General features: G+C 40.1%; 2 protein-coding genes across 3 annotated transcripts in view; one reads left to right on the top strand and one right to left on the bottom strand.

Moving 5' to 3' along the window:
* The first annotated feature begins 740 nt into the window (after window positions 1-740).
* On the top strand, window positions 741-3,531 carry nudt7 (nudix (nucleoside diphosphate linked moiety X)-type motif 7). The gene is made up of 3 exons (XM_086072563.1): window positions 741-1,181; window positions 2,493-2,651; window positions 2,778-3,531. Exons 1-3 carry the CDS (start codon window positions 1,020-1,022, stop codon window positions 3,117-3,119), a joined length of 663 nt encoding a protein of 220 aa, XP_085928689.1. The 5' UTR covers window positions 741-1,019; the 3' UTR covers window positions 3,120-3,531.
* A 1,717-nt stretch (window positions 3,532-5,248) lies between these two features.
* nfat5a (nuclear factor of activated T cells 5a) overlaps window positions 5,249-22,908 on the bottom strand; it is a 33,856-nt gene continuing 16,196 nt past the window's right edge. Inside the window, exons 2-12 of one of the 2 annotated variants that reach the window (XM_086073633.1) lie at window positions 21,566-21,628; window positions 20,386-21,013; window positions 18,286-18,469; window positions 17,382-17,572; window positions 17,111-17,283; window positions 16,788-16,922; window positions 16,661-16,713; window positions 16,433-16,565; window positions 16,008-16,189; window positions 13,519-15,931; window positions 5,249-10,873 (exon numbers count right to left, since the gene is read on the bottom strand). In XM_086073633.1, the coding sequence (XP_085929759.1) occupies window positions 10,527-10,873; window positions 13,519-15,931; window positions 16,008-16,189; window positions 16,433-16,565; window positions 16,661-16,713; window positions 16,788-16,922; window positions 17,111-17,283; window positions 17,382-17,572; window positions 18,286-18,469; window positions 20,386-20,966 (4,392 nt within the window). In that variant the 5' untranslated portion in view covers window positions 20,967-21,013; window positions 21,566-21,628 and the 3' untranslated portion in view covers window positions 5,249-10,526. The remainder of the gene's footprint in view (window positions 10,874-13,518; window positions 15,932-16,007; window positions 16,190-16,432; window positions 16,566-16,660; window positions 16,714-16,787; window positions 16,923-17,110; window positions 17,284-17,381; window positions 17,573-18,285; window positions 18,470-20,385; window positions 21,014-21,565; window positions 21,629-22,908) is intronic. The other variant, XM_086073632.1, reaches the window with a different exon arrangement.

The raw sequence follows: 22,908 nt of genomic DNA, 5'->3' as shown, positions 1-22,908 counted from the left end.
CATTATGCCAAGTGGACTCGCTAACAATCAACGTACTGTATGTTTTCTTTGGTTAATGACATGTCCATCATAACGGCGCTGCAATACAATTCAGTTGAAAACATGGCCATGTTTTATTTATGGCGCACGCAAGATCGTTTCCCAATAGGGGGAGTAATGATGACATAAAAATTAGATCTTGGTTTACAATTCTGTTCTAATCAAATTAATGCGTAAGCAGAATTGTTGCATCTTATACACTGTTAAAAAAAATAAAATAAAAAATGTCTCATACGTAGATTAAAAATAAATAAATGAAACATTTCGGATTCAGCAAAATGGCCACCTGTTGCAGAGGCCACAAAATTAACATTCATATTTTGCATTTCGTCATGCACAAGTACACCGTATACTCATAAACCTCACTTTTAGGCTGTTGTTGAACGCAACATCTACACAAAGCCTTTAAAAAAAAATGGCGGTTGACCCAAGTCATAATCATGAGACAGTATCTTATGTTTCTAGCAGTAAAATAAAATAAAAAATAGAATCCAAACTAACAATCCAATGAAAACTAGTTAATTCACTTTCATAACCTTGAAACAGCGCGTCATAAGCCGAAGACCCCCTGTAACATGATCTACAATACTTAAAATGAATACACCGAAAAACATGACATTTTAGCTAAAACATTTGCATACACCGCATTAACCACTATAACATATTAGAAAACAACCAAGCGCAGTGCAGTCCCACGGTCCTCCAACCCTAGGTGGCGCTGTGGGAACTTATAGTAGTTAACAGTACACCGCTGGCAATGCCTCTTCATAAGTTCATTGTTGTTTACCGTCCTACGAGTTAAGCGATATACTATTTTTTTTTTTTTAAATACCGTCACGTACAGTATATCCAGCTTCATTCACAACAACCACACATTAACGCACTCATCTCAGAAAGGAAGCGACGTTGCTCAAAGCTCATGGGAGTTTACATTAGTGTAGGTAGCTGTATTTGTCGTGACTTTCCCCCCACTTGCAAGCATGAAAGTCGAGGAGGAGACGATGGCGGCGTTCGAACCGTTTGACGCTAGAAAGCAAGCGGACACACTCGAGGTGGCCGAGCTGCCTCAAGCCTCCGTGTTGATCCCTCTATTTGTGAGGAACGGGAAGATACACGCTCTCATGACCCAGCGCTCCGAACAGGTAACCGGGCGGGGTGGCACAGGTGCCAAGTCCTCATCCTCGGGTCACCAACGTGGTGCCCCGCGGGCACAAGCCAGTCCCCCGGCGGACGTCTTCTAAACATAGCTCACTAGTCATGGGACATTCTGATTCCCTTGTAATGCTTTCTGAGGTTTATAGAAAATTGCACATTTGTTCCCTAATTTATTGTGAGAAAGCATCAACATGATCAGCGTTCTCATATATTTATTATTAACATAATTAAGGTAATTTTTAGCAAATGTATTATTTCATAAATTTGTACCAGTATAAAAAAAGTTGGTTACCCCTGCTTTGGACTGTATTTCAAATACAGTGCAAAAAACAACTTTTCCAATTGAAATTAATGGGAATGCCAATAATGTGTAATAGCTGCACCCCAAAAACACAGTATTTAAAAAATTTGTTTTTATATAAGAAAAATAGTGCTGACTGTACAGTATTGTATGTGTGTATAAAAACACATAACTATCACATATCCTAATACAAATATATGCTGTGGCAATTTGAGAATTTAATTTCAGATAAACAAATTGCTAGTATGAGAGTAAAGTCAAAATGTAATGACAAACAATATTTCATTTAATTATTTTAAACAGTCAATGTAATGACAAAGGTTGGAGCAGAAGAATAAATATGTATATTTTCTAGAATATAAAGTCAAAGCATATTTTCATGAAAAAGTAAAAAAAAGCTGGAATCTTACACAATTAAAGTCTTATTTTCAAGAAAAAATGTCAATTTTAGACGTTATACATTCTCAAGGGGGAAAAAAATTCAGAAAGAATTTTTTTTTTTTACAAGAACGAAAATTTATATTTAAGAATAAAAAATGTGTAACTTAAAATATTTTTGTATATTTAAAAAAAAAAAAACATGATTATATGAAAATAGTTGGTATATATTTACAATACAAAAAGTCTGAATATTTTGAGATTATAATATATATTTTTTAACAAGCGTCAAGTCATTGTCATTTTAATAGGATCAGTCATACTTTCAAGAAAAAAAGCCAATACATAATTTCAGTCCTACCTGCATATTTAAAACAGCTGTAATTTAAAAAAAAATTTGGGGGGGAAAAAAAAGGGCTATAAGCCTTATGAGAATAAAGTCATACACCGTTTATCAAAAAGTTTCATCCATAATAGGCGGCACAGAACGCTAAATTACGTCTGTAGTTACTGTATTTTATTAGATTTTGTATTAATGATCTAAAGATACTCTGTTATGACTTTACTACCTTTACAATTTGAGGACAAATCCTCACTAATGTGTGTTGTGTGTGTGTAGCTGAGAACCAGCGCAGGTGAGGTGTGTTTCCCTGGTGGCAAGCGAGACCCCAATGACAAAGACGAGGTACACACGGCCTTGAGAGAGGCTCACGAGGAGATTGGCCTTCCGCCGAGTGACGTCCATGTCATCTGCACACTGCAGCCCATCATCTCAAAGGTACAGCGAACGCTCGCTGTATCGTGATCACATGACACCCCACCAGGCCCCGCCTCTTAAATGTACCTGCATGTACACAGACGCCACAAAAAGTACAGGTCGTCAACACTTTCATCTTTTGACCAGAATGCTCTCTTGGTGACTCCAGTGGTGGGCTTCATCCCAGAGTCATTCCTCGCACGTCCCAACCCTGCGGAGGTGAGTGCCGTTTTCACAGTCCCCTTGGACTTGTTTGTCGACCCCACCGCTAAGGCCACATGGGCGCCATCGCTGTCCTTTGACTTTGTGGAGCCTGGCTCTGGAGCCAGGTATCGCATTTGGGGTCTGACTGCCATAGTGGCCTTTGTGGTCGCCACCATCGCTCTCAAGACGAAACCAGAGGGTCATGCGACTTTTAATGCTGAGGACTTGATGTGCAGGCTCAGGCAGCGGTTACAACACAGGACGAGGACACCAAGTAAACTGTGACATGTCATATCATTTGACATTTTAATAACGAATGAAGACTGGGACATGTACAATGGACAATTGGGGATCATTTTTATTGTTTGTATTTGAGGTAAAAGCACAAAGTGGTAGTAACGTCTCAAAGATGAAGTTGTTATAATTTGAAAGTCATCAAGTTGTCCTTAGATGAAGTTATGATAGTAAATAAGCCATTTTTAGACAATTATTTTGACTAGTTATGAGAATAAATGGAATGTTAACAGGCGGTATTGCAAATTATGTTTTTCCAATATTGCAACTTTTATGCTCAGAAAATTATGATTCCATTTTGTAATGGTACATTATTCTTGCATTATACTCCTCTGTAGTTGGGTAACATGTATATTAAAAAATAAATAAAAATACAGATATCTAAAATCTTTTTGTTGCTATTTGGCCTTGTTTTGCATTTCCATCCAAAAACAATCATAATATTTATCTTTGTTTCACATTTACATGTCATTAAAAAAATGTACACACTGAATTCAATAAATAGTCCATTTGCCTCTATTCCGTGACCTGGATGACTAAGAATACACACACGAAAACAATTCTTAGAAAGCCAATTTGGGATTTTTTTTTTTTTTATCACATCTTTCAAAAACTGTGGGACAATGAAAAAACACCCCAGGCTTGTTATTTATTCAATTTTATTAATTAATTTAATGTAGCAGCAGGATTACAGATACAAACTGAATAGAGTATACAAATGTCCAGACCAAGGCAAAGTACATAATTCAGATGAATGATAACACACTGGGGGGGCTTTGACCATTATCCCTAAACGCAGGGCTGTAAGGCTAAATATATACTACACACACACACCCTAACACACAACTGAGGGTGTGAGAAAGCAAACTGAGGGCAAGCTCCTTTTGAGTACAACAGGACAACATAGGGCTCACGCTATCGGCAATGAACAGTAACTTTATTTTTGCATTTCACAGCAACAGTAGAGTAAATGTGGAGAAGCACGGCAACACAAAAACATCCTTGCACGTCCCTTTTTTTTTTTAAAACCTCAATTCAATTACATGAGGCACCCAAAAACAGGTAGAATGATATCATGCAATGGTTGGAAAAAAAAAATGGGGAAAAAAAACATTAGCACGAAAACAACCAGTGTGAGCTGTATTATTATTATTATTTAATGCAGGAGATAAATGGGAAATGGACAGAAAAGGGTCAGGAGCGGAAAAAAACCTTTTATATATTTTTTCTTTTCATCAAGGCACACAAAGTTCTGTTGAAAGCGCCATCATTGAAATTCAACAGACCCCTGCAGTATATTTCACATTTAAATATATACGGATATTCATTCACACACCAGTGAAGGACAAAAGTGTGTGTAACAATGCGTGTGCTCTCATGCACCCCCCCACTTCAGTCGAGTGTTTGCTTCTTCAGGAGCGATAAGAATACCAAGAAACAAAACGGACAAATGATCACGTTAGCCGCAAATTGGTCTGATGTGCACACAGCATGAGGTAAAACATTTACATTCATGACACTGAAGTCCACCCACTCTCCGTTTCTTCTAGTATGGCTTTAAGAAGCATACTCTTCTCAAATGTGCTCTTTAGTTCCTCTTTTTATCAAGAGGAATGGAATGCTTGAAAGCGTCACTGACAAGTGTGCACTAACCTGGCCTACAGTTCACTGGATGACTTTTAAAAACATAGACGAATAATAATCCACTTTTGAGATGCTTGACCCAAAATGGGTGAGCGAAAAATAAAATACCACCAACCATTTAGAACATGTGGCATTGGGTTATTACAGACAGGGTCCCAGTTTTACGGTGTACCATATTTCTAAGTTATGAATGGCGTAACTACGCGACCACACAGCACAAGAAACGCTCAGTCACCACCGTATTTATTGGATATCAACATACAACAAATGAAAACCAGGAAGTGTTTTTTTTAAAATACATTTTACTGTAATGACTTTAATGAACTATTAAGCTGGTTACAGCAATAGGATAATATAATTTTGAGAATAAAGCCGAATAAAAGTCAAGATTTTCACAGGAAAATGTCATACTGCATATTTGCAGTTTGCCTCATTATTTGAACACCCCCCCCCCTTCTTTTTTTTTTGCCCGAACACAGAGTTAACCCCCCAACCCCAGAATTTTTATTTATCATGACAATTATAAGGGAGTGTCTTTCTCTTTTTTTTTCTTTCCATTTGAGAGTCCCTGTTCCTGTGAATGGCTAATTTAAAACTGTAAACTTAAATAAAATAGAGAGTCCTCTGTTAATGTTTCAATATTATTTGATCTATATTTATGGCCTTCAAGTATTTCTCATCAAAATATTTGCTGTAATTGTGACTTAACTACTGCGTTAGCTATTCAACTTTCGTACAAATTCGTCTGTTGCGTTGCAGTAGGAGTAGAACTCTGTCATAAACCTAGGATCCCCTGTAGGCATAAAGTATTGAGCAAAACATTCAGAAAATGTTTTATTAGGTTCTAATAGTGATTTTCAGAATTTAAAAAAATCTTAGTTCCAAGAAACATTAATAATGGTATGAGAAAGTGACATTTTTCGGACTGCAAGTCACACGTTCCCTAATCATGTTGACGGAAGCGAACGCGTTCTGGTTGGATTAGATTCTGCTTCTAACTTTGGAAATCTTGTTTTTAGTTTAAAATGGATCGGCATTCTTATATAAGATAAGAATTGACCGAAAAAATAAAACTGCCAAAATTGAAGTAGAAGAAATGAAAGAAAACAAAGACAACGACGTGGTCATGGTAACTAATGTGTGACGTACCGGTATATTGTTAGTTTGCTGCCACCTCTCATGGCAACCTCGCCACAGCAAGGATGAACTATTTACAAGGGTTGTAGCGATAACAGCAATATTAAAATTGCCACGATAGCGTCATCATCATGTCACAACATTAAAAGCAGAACATCTGTTAAAAAGGCAAGGTTGTATTCCATTTGTGCAGTTCTAGCACCCTCTGATGGTTAGCTTAATTTTAATTAGGAATGCTTTGGCCACTGCTGCAGTTACCACTCCCAAATCAGTCATACAAGAAAATATTTTTCATCTCCACAACACGTCACACCATCAAAAAACATGACTTTTCACCCACTTCAGTTGAACACACCATTGTGAACTACATAGAGCAGGATTACCTTGCACCACTGAGCCAATGGGAGCACATGACAATGACATGTGCCATGACATGGCCAAGCCTATTTGTCACTGCTGTTATGTACAGAAACACAATATTGTGTTGCCTACCACCCCCACAAGTGTTTTTTTTTTTTAACACAATATCATTAGTTTTTATATTATTATGTATCAAGAGGTTCATATATTTATCCTATTGTGTCGTTTGGATATCGTTACAACCCTACTATTTTTTACAGCATCAAAAGGCGCAATAACCGACCAGGATTCTACCTTTGTCCACAATGTGATGCGAGTAAACGTAAGACATTTTGTACTAAAAAGAAAAACATATTTAGAAGCAGAAGTTTTGAATCCAACTTTAACTCGTTCTCTACCATCAACACTATTAATGGAACGAGGATTTTGGGTGCGAGCCCGGGCTGTAATTTTTATAAATAAAAGTCGCACCTGAGTATAAATTGCAGGACCAGCCAAACTATGAAACTTGTAGTCCGAAAAATACAGTAACATAATGAAAAGCAGTATGGGGGCCCCCAGTTTTATGAGGTTGTTGTCGAGGTCTGCGAAACAATCATGATACAATAGTTGGATAACCATTTTCTTTCAAATTAGTTTTTACATTTATAGCTTAAAAATGTCTTAATATGATTTTTTATTTGAAAGTAGGTTTGTGCAAACCGAGGATCCCCTGTATAGAAGAGTAAAAACAAAACAAACAACAGGTCAATCTGAACTTGCTTTGAGCACAACACACCTGCGCTAGCTTTCGGGCAACATACCAGTACTGATACTATTCTGCACTGTGAGAATCAAACACTTTTTGTTTAAGTTACAAAAATACTCTACACTTTGATACATGGATACAAAAGTCTAAAAAAGATAATTCACTTTAAAATGGATCACAAACAGCGACGGGACTAGAGTAAAGATGAAAAATGTAAACAAATGAGCGAGACACTGTTTTTTCTGTCTTTGTTGTTGGAGATATGCATATGTATGTACAGCAGTGTAATGTTGTGATGCTTTTTTGAATGATCAAATTGGCAGAAGTGTTCTTTAAAGTACCTTTCACATATTGTTCTCTGGACCGTACACACAAGAGCTGCAAGTAGAAATGAGTAAACACGACGATGAGGGCAATTAAGAAAAAAAAGAAGAAGAAAACGATTTGACTTCAGGAGCTTTGGTTTGACCACTGCTTCAAAGCAACAACCAGATGACAATAAATGTTATTATACTGATAATTCCAGGACCACAGAATCTAAGTGGACGCCACCGTCATCGTAGTTACCGTTCACAAAAGTCGGGAAGGTGCTAACGTCACATGCTGCCTGCTGCCTCTTTTAAACTTCCACAAACACAAGGTCAAATAGTATTAACAAACTAAGCAATATGATTACAATTCTTCATTTCAATAAAGTGTTACATCCGTGGGGGAGAAATAGAAAAAAGAAAAGAAAACAACTGCCAACACAGAACTGGAGAATACGGATTAAACTGACAACAACTGCGAGGGAATGGCCAATACATATGTACGCACGCAACTGGACCGCCGAGCAGTATTTGGGCCACATGGGAAAAATGGAGTCGAAAAAGAGTCACAATATTTGAGAATAAAGTTGGAAATTTTGATTTTCAAAGAAGTCAGGCTGAAATTATTTTTGCGATAATGATAAAGTATTTTTTTCCCCTAGTAAATATTTTCAGAAAATAGTTCTATTTACAATAAATAAAGAAAATACTGTGAGATAGGAGTCGTAATTTTACAAGAATGAAGTTAAAGGGTAACTCAACACTAAATCAACTTTCTTTTGCTGATAAACTGTATAAACAAATGCTGTCTACAAGTCCTAGTCATTATTTTGACATTTTTGTGCATGTTTGTTGAAAGCTTGAATGAAAAAAAAAACGTGCGTTTGGCGCCATCTTAAGGTTAAACACTGAGATAAACACAATTTGGTTCTTATTACACGAGAAGTTACAGACTACGTCACTTGTGAATCGTGACATAGTCGCCCCCGCACACCCACTGGCTCAGTCTCGGACACGCCTCCTTAAATGCCTTCTTAGCTGTTGCTGCTGTCAATCACAGCCCGACCACGCCCAATCCTCTCCCCAGTCGCAAGCCAATGGTACTCCAGGCAACACCCTCTTTGAGCGCCGATTTCAAATCTTAGTGAGGGGTGGAGCAAGAGTCTGATTTCCTGTTGAGTTACCCTTTAAATACAATAAATATAATAAAGTTGTAATAATGTGTGTGTGTGTGTGTGTGTGTGTGTATATATATATATATATATACACACACACACACACATATATACACACACACACACACACACACAGTGTGGCCCTCATAATCACTTCATACAGTAAAACATGGGATTCACTTTTGAATATTTCAATACTAAGTTGGCCTGGACGTACAAACTATTGAGAAGATGCTCTGCTATGTTATACCCTACAAAGACTGCTTTTTTTCACCACCATTTTTGATGCCTTGATGGATGTTTGTTTCCACGTCTGGATGGATGTAAGGATTAGCTGGTTACACAGAAGAGGTTATAAAGTGCTTGAGATAAAATGTCTATAAAACCACACAACACTCAAAGTGTAAAGTTTATATCCACATCGAGTTGAAAATACCAACAAAACAAAAAAAAGATACGACAAGCTTCATAGTTGTTTGGAAACACCGAGAGAAGTCACAGTATTCAACCGGGTTCAATCTCATTCAGGAGTGTTAAACTTGAGTAAACGAAAACTAATGTGCATCATAACACTTTTGACTATTACTGCAAACCCCCACCATATTGTGATTCAGCGTTCCAGCCACGATATTACGCAGATTTTTAAGCATTCTATTTTTTAAATGGCTTTTGCAGTATACAGCTGATAATTACTGTAACATCTACATGAATTTCCTTCAGTCTTCCTTCATTTCTACGGTGTTCCATATATGTTAGCATTAAGCTAGCAGACATGAGTTTGAGAAAAACATTTTTTTTTTCCATTTTAGTTTTGTTGAACATTTTGCTGTTGAAATATATGTTTGACTTTCTTTTGTTATATGCTCTTTTTGTATATGTTACTGCGTCATGTGTTTTATAATTACTTAAGCCTCCATGCTAATTTTCTATCGTCATCTAAGGCATTTCATATGTTAGCAATTGGCTAGTGGACTGAGATTAAATGATATGATTTGTTGAACATTTTGGTGTTTAAATATACAGTGTTTAATAGTCTTGTTTAATGTGACAATGTTACAGTAAACTAGGAGTGACAAAGAAGACCATAAAGCAGGCACACACTTGCTTCTTATTTGGAAAACTGTGCGGTTGAGTGTCTTTTTTGCTTCATCAATATGGCTATTTTTGTGGCCAAAATCATACATGTAAAAAAGTTTGAAAATGTTTTACACGTTTTTACTTTACCTTTAACAGTCTGTTAAATCCAGAGTCCACTGGTTCCAGGCCCATTAAATTGAGGTTTAATGGTCTTTGTATATGGTCCCTTGCGGAATTGGGGGTTCACTGTAATAGTTTGTGGATATCATATTTTCAAAGTGCCTTCCCTTCCAACGTACATAACATAAGAGCATTTCCTGTTCGAGCAGAATTCAATGATTTAAAATAAAAGCCGATGCTCTGCAAGCAGCACCGTTCCAAACAAAATTACATTTTTCTAGGAGGTTCCACACTCCAAAAATGAGATTCAGCCCAACGTTTGTCTACAATCGGATGTTTTAATCCATGTCTAACTGCTATATCGACTTTTGCCTACTCACTGCTCATCAAGTTCTTCAATTGTGACATTCTTTCTTCCAGTTTTTCAATCCAAAAACCTGGTTGGTTCACCCGCCCCTCTCCTAGGCCCACAATATTAAAACACTCTCAAACAAAACACTGCATTTCTTTTTTTTACGACTAAAGCAGTTATTACAGGCCTCTCTGATCCTGCAAGAGGGGTAATAACAAAAGGCAGATCATCAATTCAAGGACAATGGATATACAAAGGCTATAATTTATGATAAATAGTTAATAAAAGTGAGTTACATAAGCTCATATTTTTTTAAGGTAAAAGGGGGGGAATTTATTTCTTAAATATACTTATTTTGAAGTTTTGCGGTATTGGCACAAGACACCATGCTCCGGCAAGTCTTGTTGACTTGAGGAGTACATGGCTACCTTCTCTCCTTGTGGTCCACACACACACACACACACACATACACACACGTCACTGTTTCTGCAGACTTTCCAGCAGATCCTCAATTTTGCCCATGTCGGATTCCGCCGATATGGAGCCCTGCAGTGTATTCTGTAAGCTGCTCTGTATCTGGAGATTGGTCTGCATGGGAGTTGGCAGGCTTGTGTCTATGCTGGCCTGTAAAACGGGTTGCAGGTTCACCTGCGTCTGCATGGCGCTCTCCAAGCTGGATTGCATCTGTGCCTGTAGGCTGCCGTGCATGGTGGATGCCGCTTGGGTCATGGGCTGCTCCATTAGGGGTTGCATGTGGCCCGTGTTCTGGGCCTGGTTCTGAACTGTAAGCGTTGAGCCGGAGGAGTTGAGCAGCTGGGGAGTGTCTTGAGAGGAGGACAAAATGGAAACAGTAATTTTAATACCTTGATTTATGAGCTAATTTGTTCAGTGACCCAGCTCATTAATCAATTTACTCATAAGTGCTATAATACAGTTGCGTCAAGCACATACAAATAAATAAAACACATACAATTTCCCCATTGAAATATTGACGAAAAAGAGAGAAAGGACAAGCGCAGAGAACAGCCACAAATAGGACTGCAGACAACTTGGATGTCAAAATAAATAAATAAAATCTGCAACTTGAAATACGCGCAAATTTGTCAATTCTAAGTCGAAATAAAGTACTTCACAATTCCCCTACAAGTACAGGATGTAGTCTAGGGGACGGCAACTTAGTTTGGCTATGGGACAATTTATTTCGAAACAATCCTATCGCGGGACGAAATTATATTTTCCGTCAACCAAACCTGTTGTAACGATATTGAAAGGTCACGGTTTGGTTTTATCATGGTATTGATGTCACAGTATGATATTTCTTGCAAAATCGTGTGAAAGATCACTGTATTGTAGTAAGCTTCACAGTACATGGTCTGTCCACTAATTTGACAGTATGGCATATTTCTTCATAATATTTACCGTATTTTCACGACCATAAGGCGCAGCGTATTATAAGGCGCAGCGTATTATAAGGCGCAGTCACAGTTACGGGTGCTATTTCTGTGTATAACACACATAAGGCACACCGCACTATTGGGCGCAGGCATATTAAACATACGCTAGCTCAAAACATGTGTTAGCATGCTATTATGCTAAAACTTACGCTAGCGCATGTTTTTAAAAAGGCAGCGAGCGGAGCAAAACTGAGTTCTGTTGTACTTTATTGAAGTAACAATGTAAACAGTGTACATGAAGTATACAGGTGGTCGTCAAAAAATTTGAATATCCTCAAAAAGTTGAATAATTTCTGTAATTCCATTCAAAAAGTCAAACTTTCATAAATCATAGATTTAGGGCCCACAATTTAAGTGATTTCAAGCATTTATTTGTTTGTTTGTTTTCACATTATTTGGGCTTCCAGCTCATAAAACCCACTAAAACAGGATGTCAAAAAATTTGTCGAGAAATCACCATGCATACTTCCCAGTGTTTTGCATTGGGGGAAAAGGGATATGCCGGCTTTTGCGTTCGCCCAAGCATTCACAATCCATTGACAAATTGTGGCGTAACTCGCACGGACGGCGCTGCCTCCCAGTCTTGGTAAAGCTGTGTTCGCCAGCATCCCGGAATGATAGCAAGCTTTGCGTTCATTTGCCGAACTTTGTTTTTCACAGTGGCTGTGAGATGTGCAGCGCATTGAGTCACAGAGACAAGGAAGGACGGTGATGCGTGGGAAAAACAATCTTTACGTATGTGGTGTGATCCGTTTAGATACACTGTGTAGACTTGCACTAAGTCAAAGTGACTTTTGCAATGTCTGTTGCTGTAAGTGCAAGTTCAACAACACACACACACGCACACACAAACTATTTTCCAGGGCACATTATGTCCGTATGATCTCTCAACCACTCGTTACCTTTTCACAGTCTCATAGCAGCCTTTTTTGATGGAAAGTGGATACTCCGGTCAGTGAGTGTATTCATATAAAGGTATTAAAGGCACGTCTCATCAACTATCGCTATAGTGTTCAGCATAGTTTTTACATAAGTCTGTGTTTTTACACAGAATGCTCTCCCTGATACATCCCACTCATTTTTAAAACACAGGTAGTGCCTTGGAATTATGGGCCTAGCATACCCATTAGGATGCAAACGTTGGTGACTGGGACTTGAACTGTGGTCCCATCTCAAAAGGTAATAATACACTGCATTGCCCAACTGCAAGGTAACGTGCTTTTAATATATCATTGCTGGTTAGAACGTACAGTACAGGCCAACAGTTTGGACACACTTTAGTATTCAATGCGTTTGGCTTTATTTTCATGACTGGTTACTTTGTAGATTCTCACTGAAGGCATCAAAACTATGTATGAACTGATGTTATGTACTTATTGGTGAAATAACGGAATTTTTATTTTATTTTATAGATTCTTCAAAATAGCCATCCTTTGGTCTGGTTACTTTTTTTTGCATACTCGTGGCATTCTTACCTCTGGGAACTCTTTAAAGACTGTTGGAAAACCCTTTCCTTTTGAAGCTCATCGAGAGATTGTAAAGAATGTGCAAAAAGAGAAAAGGGTGGCTATTTATTAATTTTATTATTTTCACTTTTTTGTTGTTAAGTGCATAACTCCAAATGTGTCCGATAGTTGTCGTCATAGTTTTGACACCTTCAGTGAGAATCTACAATGTACATAGTCATGAAAATAAAGCAAATGTATTGAATGAGAACGTGTGTCCAAACTTTTGGCCTGTACTGTAGTTCCATGCTAGTTGGAAAGTATTGCATGTTGTTTGTAGACTACATCAGTGGTTCTCAACTCCGGTCTTTGGGGACCCCTATCCAGCCCATTTTCCATGTCTGCCTCAGCTAACTTGGGTGATTCAAATGATCAACGAAGTGAAGCACTTCAACACGACATTGCCAAACAAAATTACATTTTAAGAAACATGGCTCATTATTTTGCAGCACGCCCATGATGATAGCAATTAACTTTAATACCGTGACTATTGTGACATATCAGACTTACCATTTTGAATGCCAAACAGAAACATGTTGGATGGTCCTCGTTGGGCCACATTTTCACCCACATTCGTCTGGAAAAGCTGTTCAGGGGGCTGCTGTCCAGGGCTGTCCACCACACCTACAGCACCCTGGACCACAAAGATGGTCGTGCCAGGGGGTGCAGCCTGGTTGTTTAGCTCCTGTGAACTGAGAGTACTCTGTAGGCTGGACAGGGACGCCTGGGGCAGAAACAGCTCCACAGGTCGACTGTTAGGGACACTAGAAGAACTTGTGCTCACTTGCATGGGCTGCTGTTCCTGGAAAATGCGGCGCTGTTGGTTCTGAGTGGATGTCGAGTTGTTACCCAAGGAGCTCTGATCCTGGAAGGACATTGGCTCGGCTGTTTCTGGTTGGGAAAGTCCAACCGGGATGCTGCCCATTGGAGTTGATCCTTGGGTCTGGGTGCTGAAAAGGATAGTCTGGGGATTTATATCCGTGGTACAGAGGAGCAGACCTGTCTGCTGTTGCTGGGAGAGCTGATTCTGGGGGAGAGGATTAGGTTGAGTATGGTTGGGTAAGCTTTGGAACAAGGAGCCCTGTTGGCCAATGGTAAGTTGCGGTGACTGTTGTTGATTTGGCTGCGGTGATTGCTGTTGTTCCATGGGGGTGCTATGCTGCTGCATTTGTGAAAGCTGAGCTTGAGGCTGGTTATGAAACATGGGAACGGGCTGGGGCTGGCTGGTGGATGTCTCCATGGTAGAGATGAACGCCAACTGCTGCTGCTGTTGGGACTGAGAGTTCGGCGATAGATACACGGCCGACCCGGTGGACTGTTGCTCTGTGTTGAGGCCGCCGCTTGTCAACACTGTCAGCGTATTCTGGAGTAAGGCTGCTTGAACCTGTTGTTGGGAACCCTGGGTCTCTGCAATAGGCCTGGGGGACTGGAATAGCTGCTGTGGGGGTGAAGTATGGGATGGGGGCTGTGTTGGGAAGTTGGTTTGAATGGTAAGCATCTCACCAGGTTGATGTAGGAGAGAGACTGGCTGCTGCACTTGGGAATTGGAATGGATCTGCGGCTGGAGCAACTCAGCCTGAAGTTGCTGCTGCAGGTTCTCTAAAACTTGCTGTTCCTGCAACTGTTGTTGCTGCAGGTTGTTCAATGCTTGGCTTTGTTGCTGTTGTAGCTGATGCTGTTGTAAATTGCTTAACATTTGATTTTGTTGTTGATCCTGAAGCTGGATGTTGTTTATGACTTGTTGCTGATTCTGTTGTTGTTGAATGTTCTCCAGAATTTGTTGCTGTTGTAGTTGCTGTTGGTCTTGTGGCTGCAGTAGAAGTTGTTGTTGAATCTGCATGTTTCCAAGGACTTGCTGCTGTTGGAGATGATGCTGTTGCTGTTGAAGGTTCCCAAGTATTTGCTGTTGTTGAAACTGTTGTATTTGCTGCTGCTGCTGTATTTGCTGCTGCTGCTGTTGCTGTTGTTGTATTTGCTGCTGCTGCTGTTGCTGTTGTTGTATTTGCTGCTGCTGCTGTTGCTGTTGTTGTATTTGCTGCTGCTGCTGTTGCTGTTGTTGTATTTGCTGCTGCTGCTGTTGCTGTTGTTGTATTTGCTGCTGCTGTTGCTGTTGTTGTATTTGCTGCTGCTGTTGCTGTTGTTGTATTTGCTGCTGCTGTTGCTGTTGTTGTATTTGCTGCTGCTGTTGCTGTTGTTGTATTTGCTGCTGCTGTTGTATTTGCTGCTGCTGTTGCTGTTGTTGTATTTGCTGCTGCTGTTGTATTTGCTGCTGCTGTTGCTGTTGTTGTATTTGCTGCTGCTGTATCTGCAGCTGTTGTTGTGGTGACAATGAATTATCAGCGGCTCCCAACCTAAGGCTGTTCATGTTTTCCTGAACATGCTGTTGAAGCGAGTCTGCAGAGGAAGTTGGGCTGTAAAGCACAGAATTTAGCTGTTGCTGCTGCTGGGCTACAGCTGCCTCTATAACCTGCTGCAGTGTGGGATTAGCTCCAGCCTGGAGCTCCCTTACCGCCCTCTCCAGCTCTGCTACGCCTTCCTGAGCAAATAAGGGAACCTGTGACTGTTGTGGCTGGGGCGGAGAGGGTGCTGCTATTTGAGACATGGCTACAACCACGACCGCACCGCTGTTGGAACTTTCAGGGGGCAGGCTTTCCTGAGGGTCTCTAAGGAACTGCTGGGGGACCTCTGGTGTCACTGGGGGGATTGTTGGATCACCTGACATTGGAAAGGAGGCTGTTGTGGCAATGTCTTGTTTTTGTATTGAGTTGAGAGACTCTAGGCTAGGAAATACAGAGGGTGCCTGGGGAAGCTCCACATCCTCAGTTTGAAGGGGCATTGAGCTCTGAAAGGACTCCCCACCCGAATGAGGGCTGGAGCTGAGCTCAAGTGTCTGCTGCACTGAAACAATTGGGCCAGGGGATTGCTATGGTATGAATAGAAAAACATAGATCAGCAAAAACTGTGATTGATCGCTTCTGCCTCTTTATATAAAAATTCACCTTGAACACATTTGTGGGCTGTGGGTTGCTAGACACTTCCATTGGTGTGTCCTCTTGTCTTTTCACAGGCTGACCAGAGCAGTCAGTTTGGTCAGAAGATACAGGTTGGATCGGACTATCAAATATACATGTCTTGAAGGAAGATTCCTCGGTTTTTACTGCTTGAACATCTCCATTATCAGCTGGGGGTAAAAGTGTGAGGGGAAATTATGATTAGGATTCTGGGCAACAAACAACAAATCCATCCTAATAGTCTATAATATCCAATGATAATGAAGTAAAACCAAAAACAGACCTGAACTATGCATCATATACATGATTTTATGAACGTTAAATGTTTTATTCATGAAAGTCAGTTCATTAATAATCTCAGTGGTTGCTAGTTCAGTAAAGATCATGTAAACAAAGGACGTGATTGTGATTACCCGAGTCTGGTGTATAGGTGAAAGGTTGGGCTTCATGTGATTTACCAGCATTGGTCATCACAAAAATTCCCACTGAAACTGGAGAAGTTATTGATTGGTTGTGGAAGGGAGGAACTGTCACAATCAAATGGTTCTGTGGAAAGTTGAGATCCAAAAAGCAGTTATAATTGTATTCAAATTTATAGTATGTCATATGATCTATGCTGTAAGACATTAATTTTCATTTACCTGGTGGAAAAGGTCCATGTCAATATTAGCTTCTGCTTGCCATGAATTATCATCTACAAACATGAAAATGATTATTTTCCTCTTTCAAAGGTTCATATAGACAAATATGAATAGTGACAAAAGATACCCGCAATGTTCTCCTGAAAAACAACTTTGGTTCCTTTCAGGAAGTTCTTTCCGATTATAAAAACTTCCTCTCCTCCTCTGACCAAGCAGCTGTGGAGACTCTTCTTAAGGATCTCTGGTACTCCCGCAGGCTGGGCTGGAAAATTGTCATAGAGGAAGATTAAATCTTTTTGCCTTGCATTTACCACAGGCAATACAACTAAAAGGGTTTAGTGGTGTCGCTACAAAATTGACATGCCAACTGTGTATATTTGATACAATTCAAACAAAGGTGTTCCTGAAGCTAAACAACATTGTTTTGGTTCAACCTGCTTTCCTACTCACTGCAGAGAATGGGTGATGAGGGGACTTGAAGCGTGAGGACAGATCCGTCTGTCTGGGGGATGTTGACTCTAAAGGCCAATCGAGCCCGGGTGCTCTTCTTCTTGGAACCTGCCAAACCAATACGTGCCTCCACATCGGCGTTGCGAAGCTTCAAAATTCCTACACAGTCCACACTGTACAAATTCAATAGTGGAATAATTACTTGTGCTATTAACAGAAATCCCTCAAAATTGAAAAATCATTTATACGATCAAATAAAAAAAATTCCTACGCAAGTGTCATGTCATTGCTGGGCTCCAGTGGGATCTCGATAACAATAGTGCCCTCAATTTCCACTTCCGTACAAGCAGTGGTGTTGCGACCGGTCACTCTGCATGCCTGGTAGAAACCGTGAGGCTTCACTCTGCCTGCGTCATTTGCTACAAACACCTGCAGCACCACTGGCTCACCGACACCCTCCAACTGGGAAGAAAAAGCAATATGTTATTAAACGTTTTTATTTATTTACATACATATTTTATTTAATAATATCTATAAAAAAAAAAATTGGGGGGGGGGGTTTAAAAAACCCAGGGAAATGTTTCTTTTTTTGAAACGTTAATGACATAAAAGCAGCCGCTGTTGTGATTGGTAGAAGCGAGCGTGCAGGGTGAAACTTATGGCTGCACACAGCAGCTTGCTCCAGCGGGGAGCAGAGATAGAGTTTTGTGTGTATTTTTGTTATTTTTTTCTATTTAAGAGACGCTCCAATAAAATAAATACTGTACGTATCATACATACAGGCAAAAGTTTTTTTGCCACGTTAATCAGAAATCTAGGCGACCGCTCCGGTAAGAGACTACACACATACACACAGCGGCCAGAGCCTTAACAGCACAACACGACAGCTTGCAGATTTTCACCTATATCACGGGTTGGTCTGGACCACTGCGATAAATTGAGTTTCTTGTAGTTCTTTTCTGCAAAACTAGACGGGCATGTTTATCTGAAGGCTACATGGCACAACTGCATGTTGAGATATGTCAACTGCCTGCTGGGATTTATTTCTGTTAAGGTACAAATTACTTTATTAAATTAAAACCAGGAAACAAAGTGTTTGACTTGGTCCGAGTGTGATGTGTCATATGTGTAACATCACAATGCCAATAAGCAGTGAGCAGCCTCTTTTGACCAACCTTGATGGTAGGGAATCCCTGTTGTGTACGGTCTTTGACAGAACCTCGGCTGCCCTCAGTCAGATATCGAGCTCTGTGCTGGGTCTCAGGCTGCACCAATATCTTTAGCTCCTTCCCATTACTTCTCTGAGGGAACTGAGTTGAGAGTGATCCACCCTTCACTGCCGGCCCTGACTCAAGAGAGCTGCAATAAAACAAATCATTTAATTACCTCAGTCATAACTACAGTGGTACCTTGAGTTGCAAGAGCCCCAACTTGTGTTTTTCTTATTTTGCATGCTATAAAATATGGGCTGCGAGCAACCTTCAGATTTGCTACTGCTCAAGTGGCATGAAAAAAAAGAGGCCTAATAAAAGTATTGTAATGCCTTCTTCATATGTGAGCAAGGGGATCCACAATCGCCAATGCACTTTCAACCGTTTATTTAACAAGGCAAACAGCCCAAAACATAAAAATACACAATGACGACACTTGCAAGGAACTACTGCAGGCCACCAGAATCCAGCTGCTGATATTACTAGGTCATGCTATTTAAAGGGAAAAACCCAACAAACAAATATTACAGTACATACAGTAATTAACGTTGAGAAAACAGTTTTTTTTTTTTAACATTACTCAGTTGTTTTTATTAGCGGTGCCAAAATTTGTGTGTTACATAAAGTCCCTTTAATGCAACTTTTTTTATTTTATTTTTTTATTTACTAAATTATCACATGCCCCTTATTTGGAAAGCCCTGTATTTGAGTCCAAGAGTTGCTTCATGTTCTAATGAACTTACTTTTAATTTGAATACTAAAATTTACCTGTACTGTCACTAATGCCCAACAAGAAACGCTACTGCCACCTAATTGTAAAAAAATATACATCGACACAAATCTGACTAAAGCCTGGTTCACATGGCAGGAGAATGGGAATGCACAAATCACTGATCTGAATGGACTGGATAGCCGATAGGACAATACTTTTGAAGCCGCAAGGCCGCCATATTGCTCCTCCCAAGAAACGTTTCTCGGCATATGATCCTATAAATTTACACTATCAAAATTGGAGAACATTTGAAACAGTACTTAGTAGAAACCGCATGATATAATTTGTTAACCATAAACGAGGACCTCAGCCATTTTACAACTTGCCTTAAATACATGTCTAAATTATATGCTTAATGATGTTTACAGGAGGAAACTTGTTTTATTTATTTATTAAAGAATTATAACTAATTCGACAAAAGATGCCTCTGCCAAATCTAATATTGGGGTCTAAGGAACTGAGTGATAAAAGAAAAAGGGGGTCTTCAAAGCAGCACGTACTTGTTAATTTTTTATTACTTGTTAAAAAATAGTGACCACCCTGCCACAAACCCCCACCACGCCTCCGCCTATACTAACTGCCTACAAGCTGTATATGTCTAATCTGTACGTACACCGTATAGTTTATACAGTAGTCTGCTCGTGATATGGGAGGAGCAAGATGGCCGCCCTGTCGTTTCAATGGCTTGCACGGGTGTGTATGGGCTATCGGCTATCCACGTTTAGTCACGTTTACGCTTAAGAGGTTTTGCGAGACTTTCCGTCACATTCATGAATGAACTCAGTTTGTGTGTGTTGTGTTTATTGTACCGTGTGCACACCACACACGGTACGTTCAAAATTGCTACTTCCGTGCTTTTTTCTCTTCACGTGTGGCGTCTCACAGTTTGGAAGTCGACCGACAATTTTTAAATCTTGCCGCGTGAACCAGGCTTGAATGTTTTACAGTACACCTTTTAACTGTATATAACTTGTGCCTACTATAAAATGTCTGTATCAAACTTAAATGATACAACAGTATGAGTCAAGGGCAACATTTGTCCACTTATGCTAATTAACAAGAAGTGTATGAAACACTTTAAAAAATATATTTTATTGTACATTTAGAACAGATATGAAATGTGCAATGAATGTGAGATTAATCACAAGTTTCTTTTCTTTTCTATTTCTACTATTTTTCTTAATAAAGTCATGTAAAAAACAAAACAAAACAAAAAATAGGTCAAAAGTCAAGGTACCACTGTAATCCAAAGTGGCTTTTGTGTATTCAACTCCAGGAACTGGGATACCCACCTGGTCATGGGACTAGTTTTGTCCGGGCCGAGCTGGGACAGGACAAAGTGAGGCGCCTTGGCACTGTCAGCATCAAACACATCCATGCTATCCTCTGGGGGAGCAGGTTTGGGGCCCGGCCGCTGGCGTGGTGTTCGTTTTCTCGACTTGCGCGGCACCTCCGTGTTGTCGTTGTAGGAGAAGGAGCTGACCAAGCTGAAGTTGGAAACTGAGTCATCAGCCCACATGCTACTGCTATGCTCAGAGTCTGGACCTGGTGCGCCGGCTACGGGGGGCTCCTCTAAGCAGGACATCTGACTGTCATCGAACAGGTCCTCAGGTGGCGGGGATATGCTCAAGACAGGTCTCCGCTTTGATGGGGTGTTTTGAGGATGCTGAACTCCTAGCCCTGACAAGACCCCTGAACCAGGATCTCCTGCTGCAGTGCCTGCTCCACTGTTGCTCCTGTTGGGAGTAGACACAGCTCCTGCATCCATGACTTGCACTTCTGACGCTACAGCTCCTTCCCCTGCCGAGTGAAGATGCTGAGGAGCCTTGAGATGGTCGGAGGAGGATGGACCAACGGAGCTTGGGGCTCCCATGGCCAAGGAGGAGGAGGCACAGGGGTTGGAGGTGGAAGATGTGGCATCTGCAGCAGCATGAGACAAATAAGTCAGCACGGATGTTCGACAGGAAGCAGGCTAGCAGTCCCACTCAAGCAGCTGAATTTGTGCAGGATTTTAATGATTTTCCCTTCTTCCCAACTGTAATTTCTAGAATGTTATGGGTCTTATGCCCTCACTGTGCATGCGAGAGCGGTCAAGCATTGATCACAAATTCTGAAGTTAAAGTTGAGAAGGGTACTATTTGTCCCACAATGTTTTGATTCCTACAAACCCGTTCTCCCATAAATCAATGTGACAAAACTGACATGCTTCGTTTACAAAAACAAAAGCAAACTACAAATTCGCACATACACATTGCCAGAAAGAAACTTAACAAAATCTGGTCAAAACTTTCATCTATAGCCCAATTTGCAAGCTGGTAATGTGGAGTCAAATTAAATTTGCCAGGGTTGCCAGGGTTATCTTACACTTTGTGCAATGTGCATTCAGTAGTCAAAAGTATTTTGCGCATGCCAATTGGAAGATTTTGTTGGGACTGAGCGTAGCCATAGAGACAGAATAAACAAGCCTCTGACCTATGGAGCAGTGAACTGCAGACCATTTTATATGCAGACACTCCCTGCCTCAGAGGGAACTTCCTGCAATAAAAACGAGACAGCCAATGAGCAACAAGAGAGCTGATCATTCAAGACTCTGTCAATCAGTAAATTGGGTATCTTCAAATTGTGGAGGGAGCACTGCTTTGTGATGTTTTGAAGCATTCATTAGGTTGCTGATCCTCAGAGGGACTTTACTGCATCTCATGCTTCCGATCAGCACTGTTTAGGGTCAGGATAGAAAAAAAGATTCATTAACAGTGCAGCTGTCTCAATAATAACACTGTTGACCAGTTTGCACTTAAGATGTAATTCCAGACCAAAATCTTTCCCATTTATAACTGATGGTGGCTCTCCTGAACCACGATCCAAGGTCAGACCACATGAATTTGTCCAGTCCAATTATTAGACAACTTCACCGTTTTATTAGGATACATAGATCCTTTATTTGCGGAAAAATTACAGCTTCTCTCAAAGCACAGGCTTTATCTGTAGTACTTAAAACTTCAAAACTTTCTGAGCATTTACTATAGAATTAAGAACAACACATTCTTGATTCTTGTTTCTGAAGAACCTTTACCTTTTTCTAAAATATTGAAACACTACCACTAACTTCGCTGACACCTTCAGAAAGATTTGTCAATGTATGGTGATAACTGAAAGAATAGCACATTGGCACAAACTACATAATTACACAGAGCCTCTCTTAAGAGTGATGTCAGAATGAACGGTTATTTGAGGCAAGAGCCAGTGTCCTGATCTGCGGCGCCAGATGCTGCTGCATTGATGTTTCACTGCACACACTATAAGAGTGGATGATCCAATTCCAAATGTTTATTTTCAAATGCCCAAAAAAGCCAAGTGACAAAAAACATCAAGCACAAGCATCACCAGTGGGAGACGTGCAGCAAATAGTGAGTGAAATGACAAACAAAGCCTGTTAGAGATCCTGTCAGTGCAAAACAACAGAAATGGACATCATTTCACTTGAGTTTAGGAGAGCTGAAATGATGTATAGAATGTAATCCTTAATACTAATGTAATTATGGGGTCTTAATATGGAAATGACCCGAGGCCCATTTAAGGATTGACCAAAGAATGGCTTTACCAAACACCAAGACAGACTGAAAAATGTCATGGCTGAGAAGACAGGACAAGGAGGACAAAAACAGAACAGCCACAAGCAAGACTATAGACCCCCTGGATGTCTCAGTTTATTTTAAGTACTTTTGTTTTTATATACTGTGGTACCTTGACTTACGAGTTTACTTTATTTCGTGACCTAGCTCATAAGTCTATTTACTAGTGTATGGAAATATCAT

This window comes from Leptonotus elevatus, chromosome 4 (genome assembly GCF_054856555.1).
Source record: "Leptonotus elevatus isolate MCC_2025b chromosome 4, RoL_Lele_1.0, whole genome shotgun sequence".
NCBI lineage: Eukaryota > Metazoa > Chordata > Actinopteri > Syngnathiformes > Syngnathidae > Leptonotus > Leptonotus elevatus.
The sequence above is the reverse complement of the archived record's forward strand: the minus strand, read 5'-3'. Positions and strand labels throughout refer to the sequence as shown.

Excerpts from the sequence above, each read along its gene's own strand:
- nudt7 (XM_086072563.1), top strand. The coding sequence starts at position 1,020 with ATGAAAGTCGAGGAGGAGACGATGGCGGCGTTCGAACCGTTTGACGCT. Across the intron at positions 1,182-2,492 it reads TGACCCAGCGCTCCGAACAG|CTGAGAACCAGCGCAGGTGA; the intron begins GTAACCGGGCGG and ends GTGTGTGTGTAG. Across the intron at positions 2,652-2,777 it reads TGCAGCCCATCATCTCAAAG|AATGCTCTCTTGGTGACTCC; the intron begins GTACAGCGAACG and ends TCTTTTGACCAG.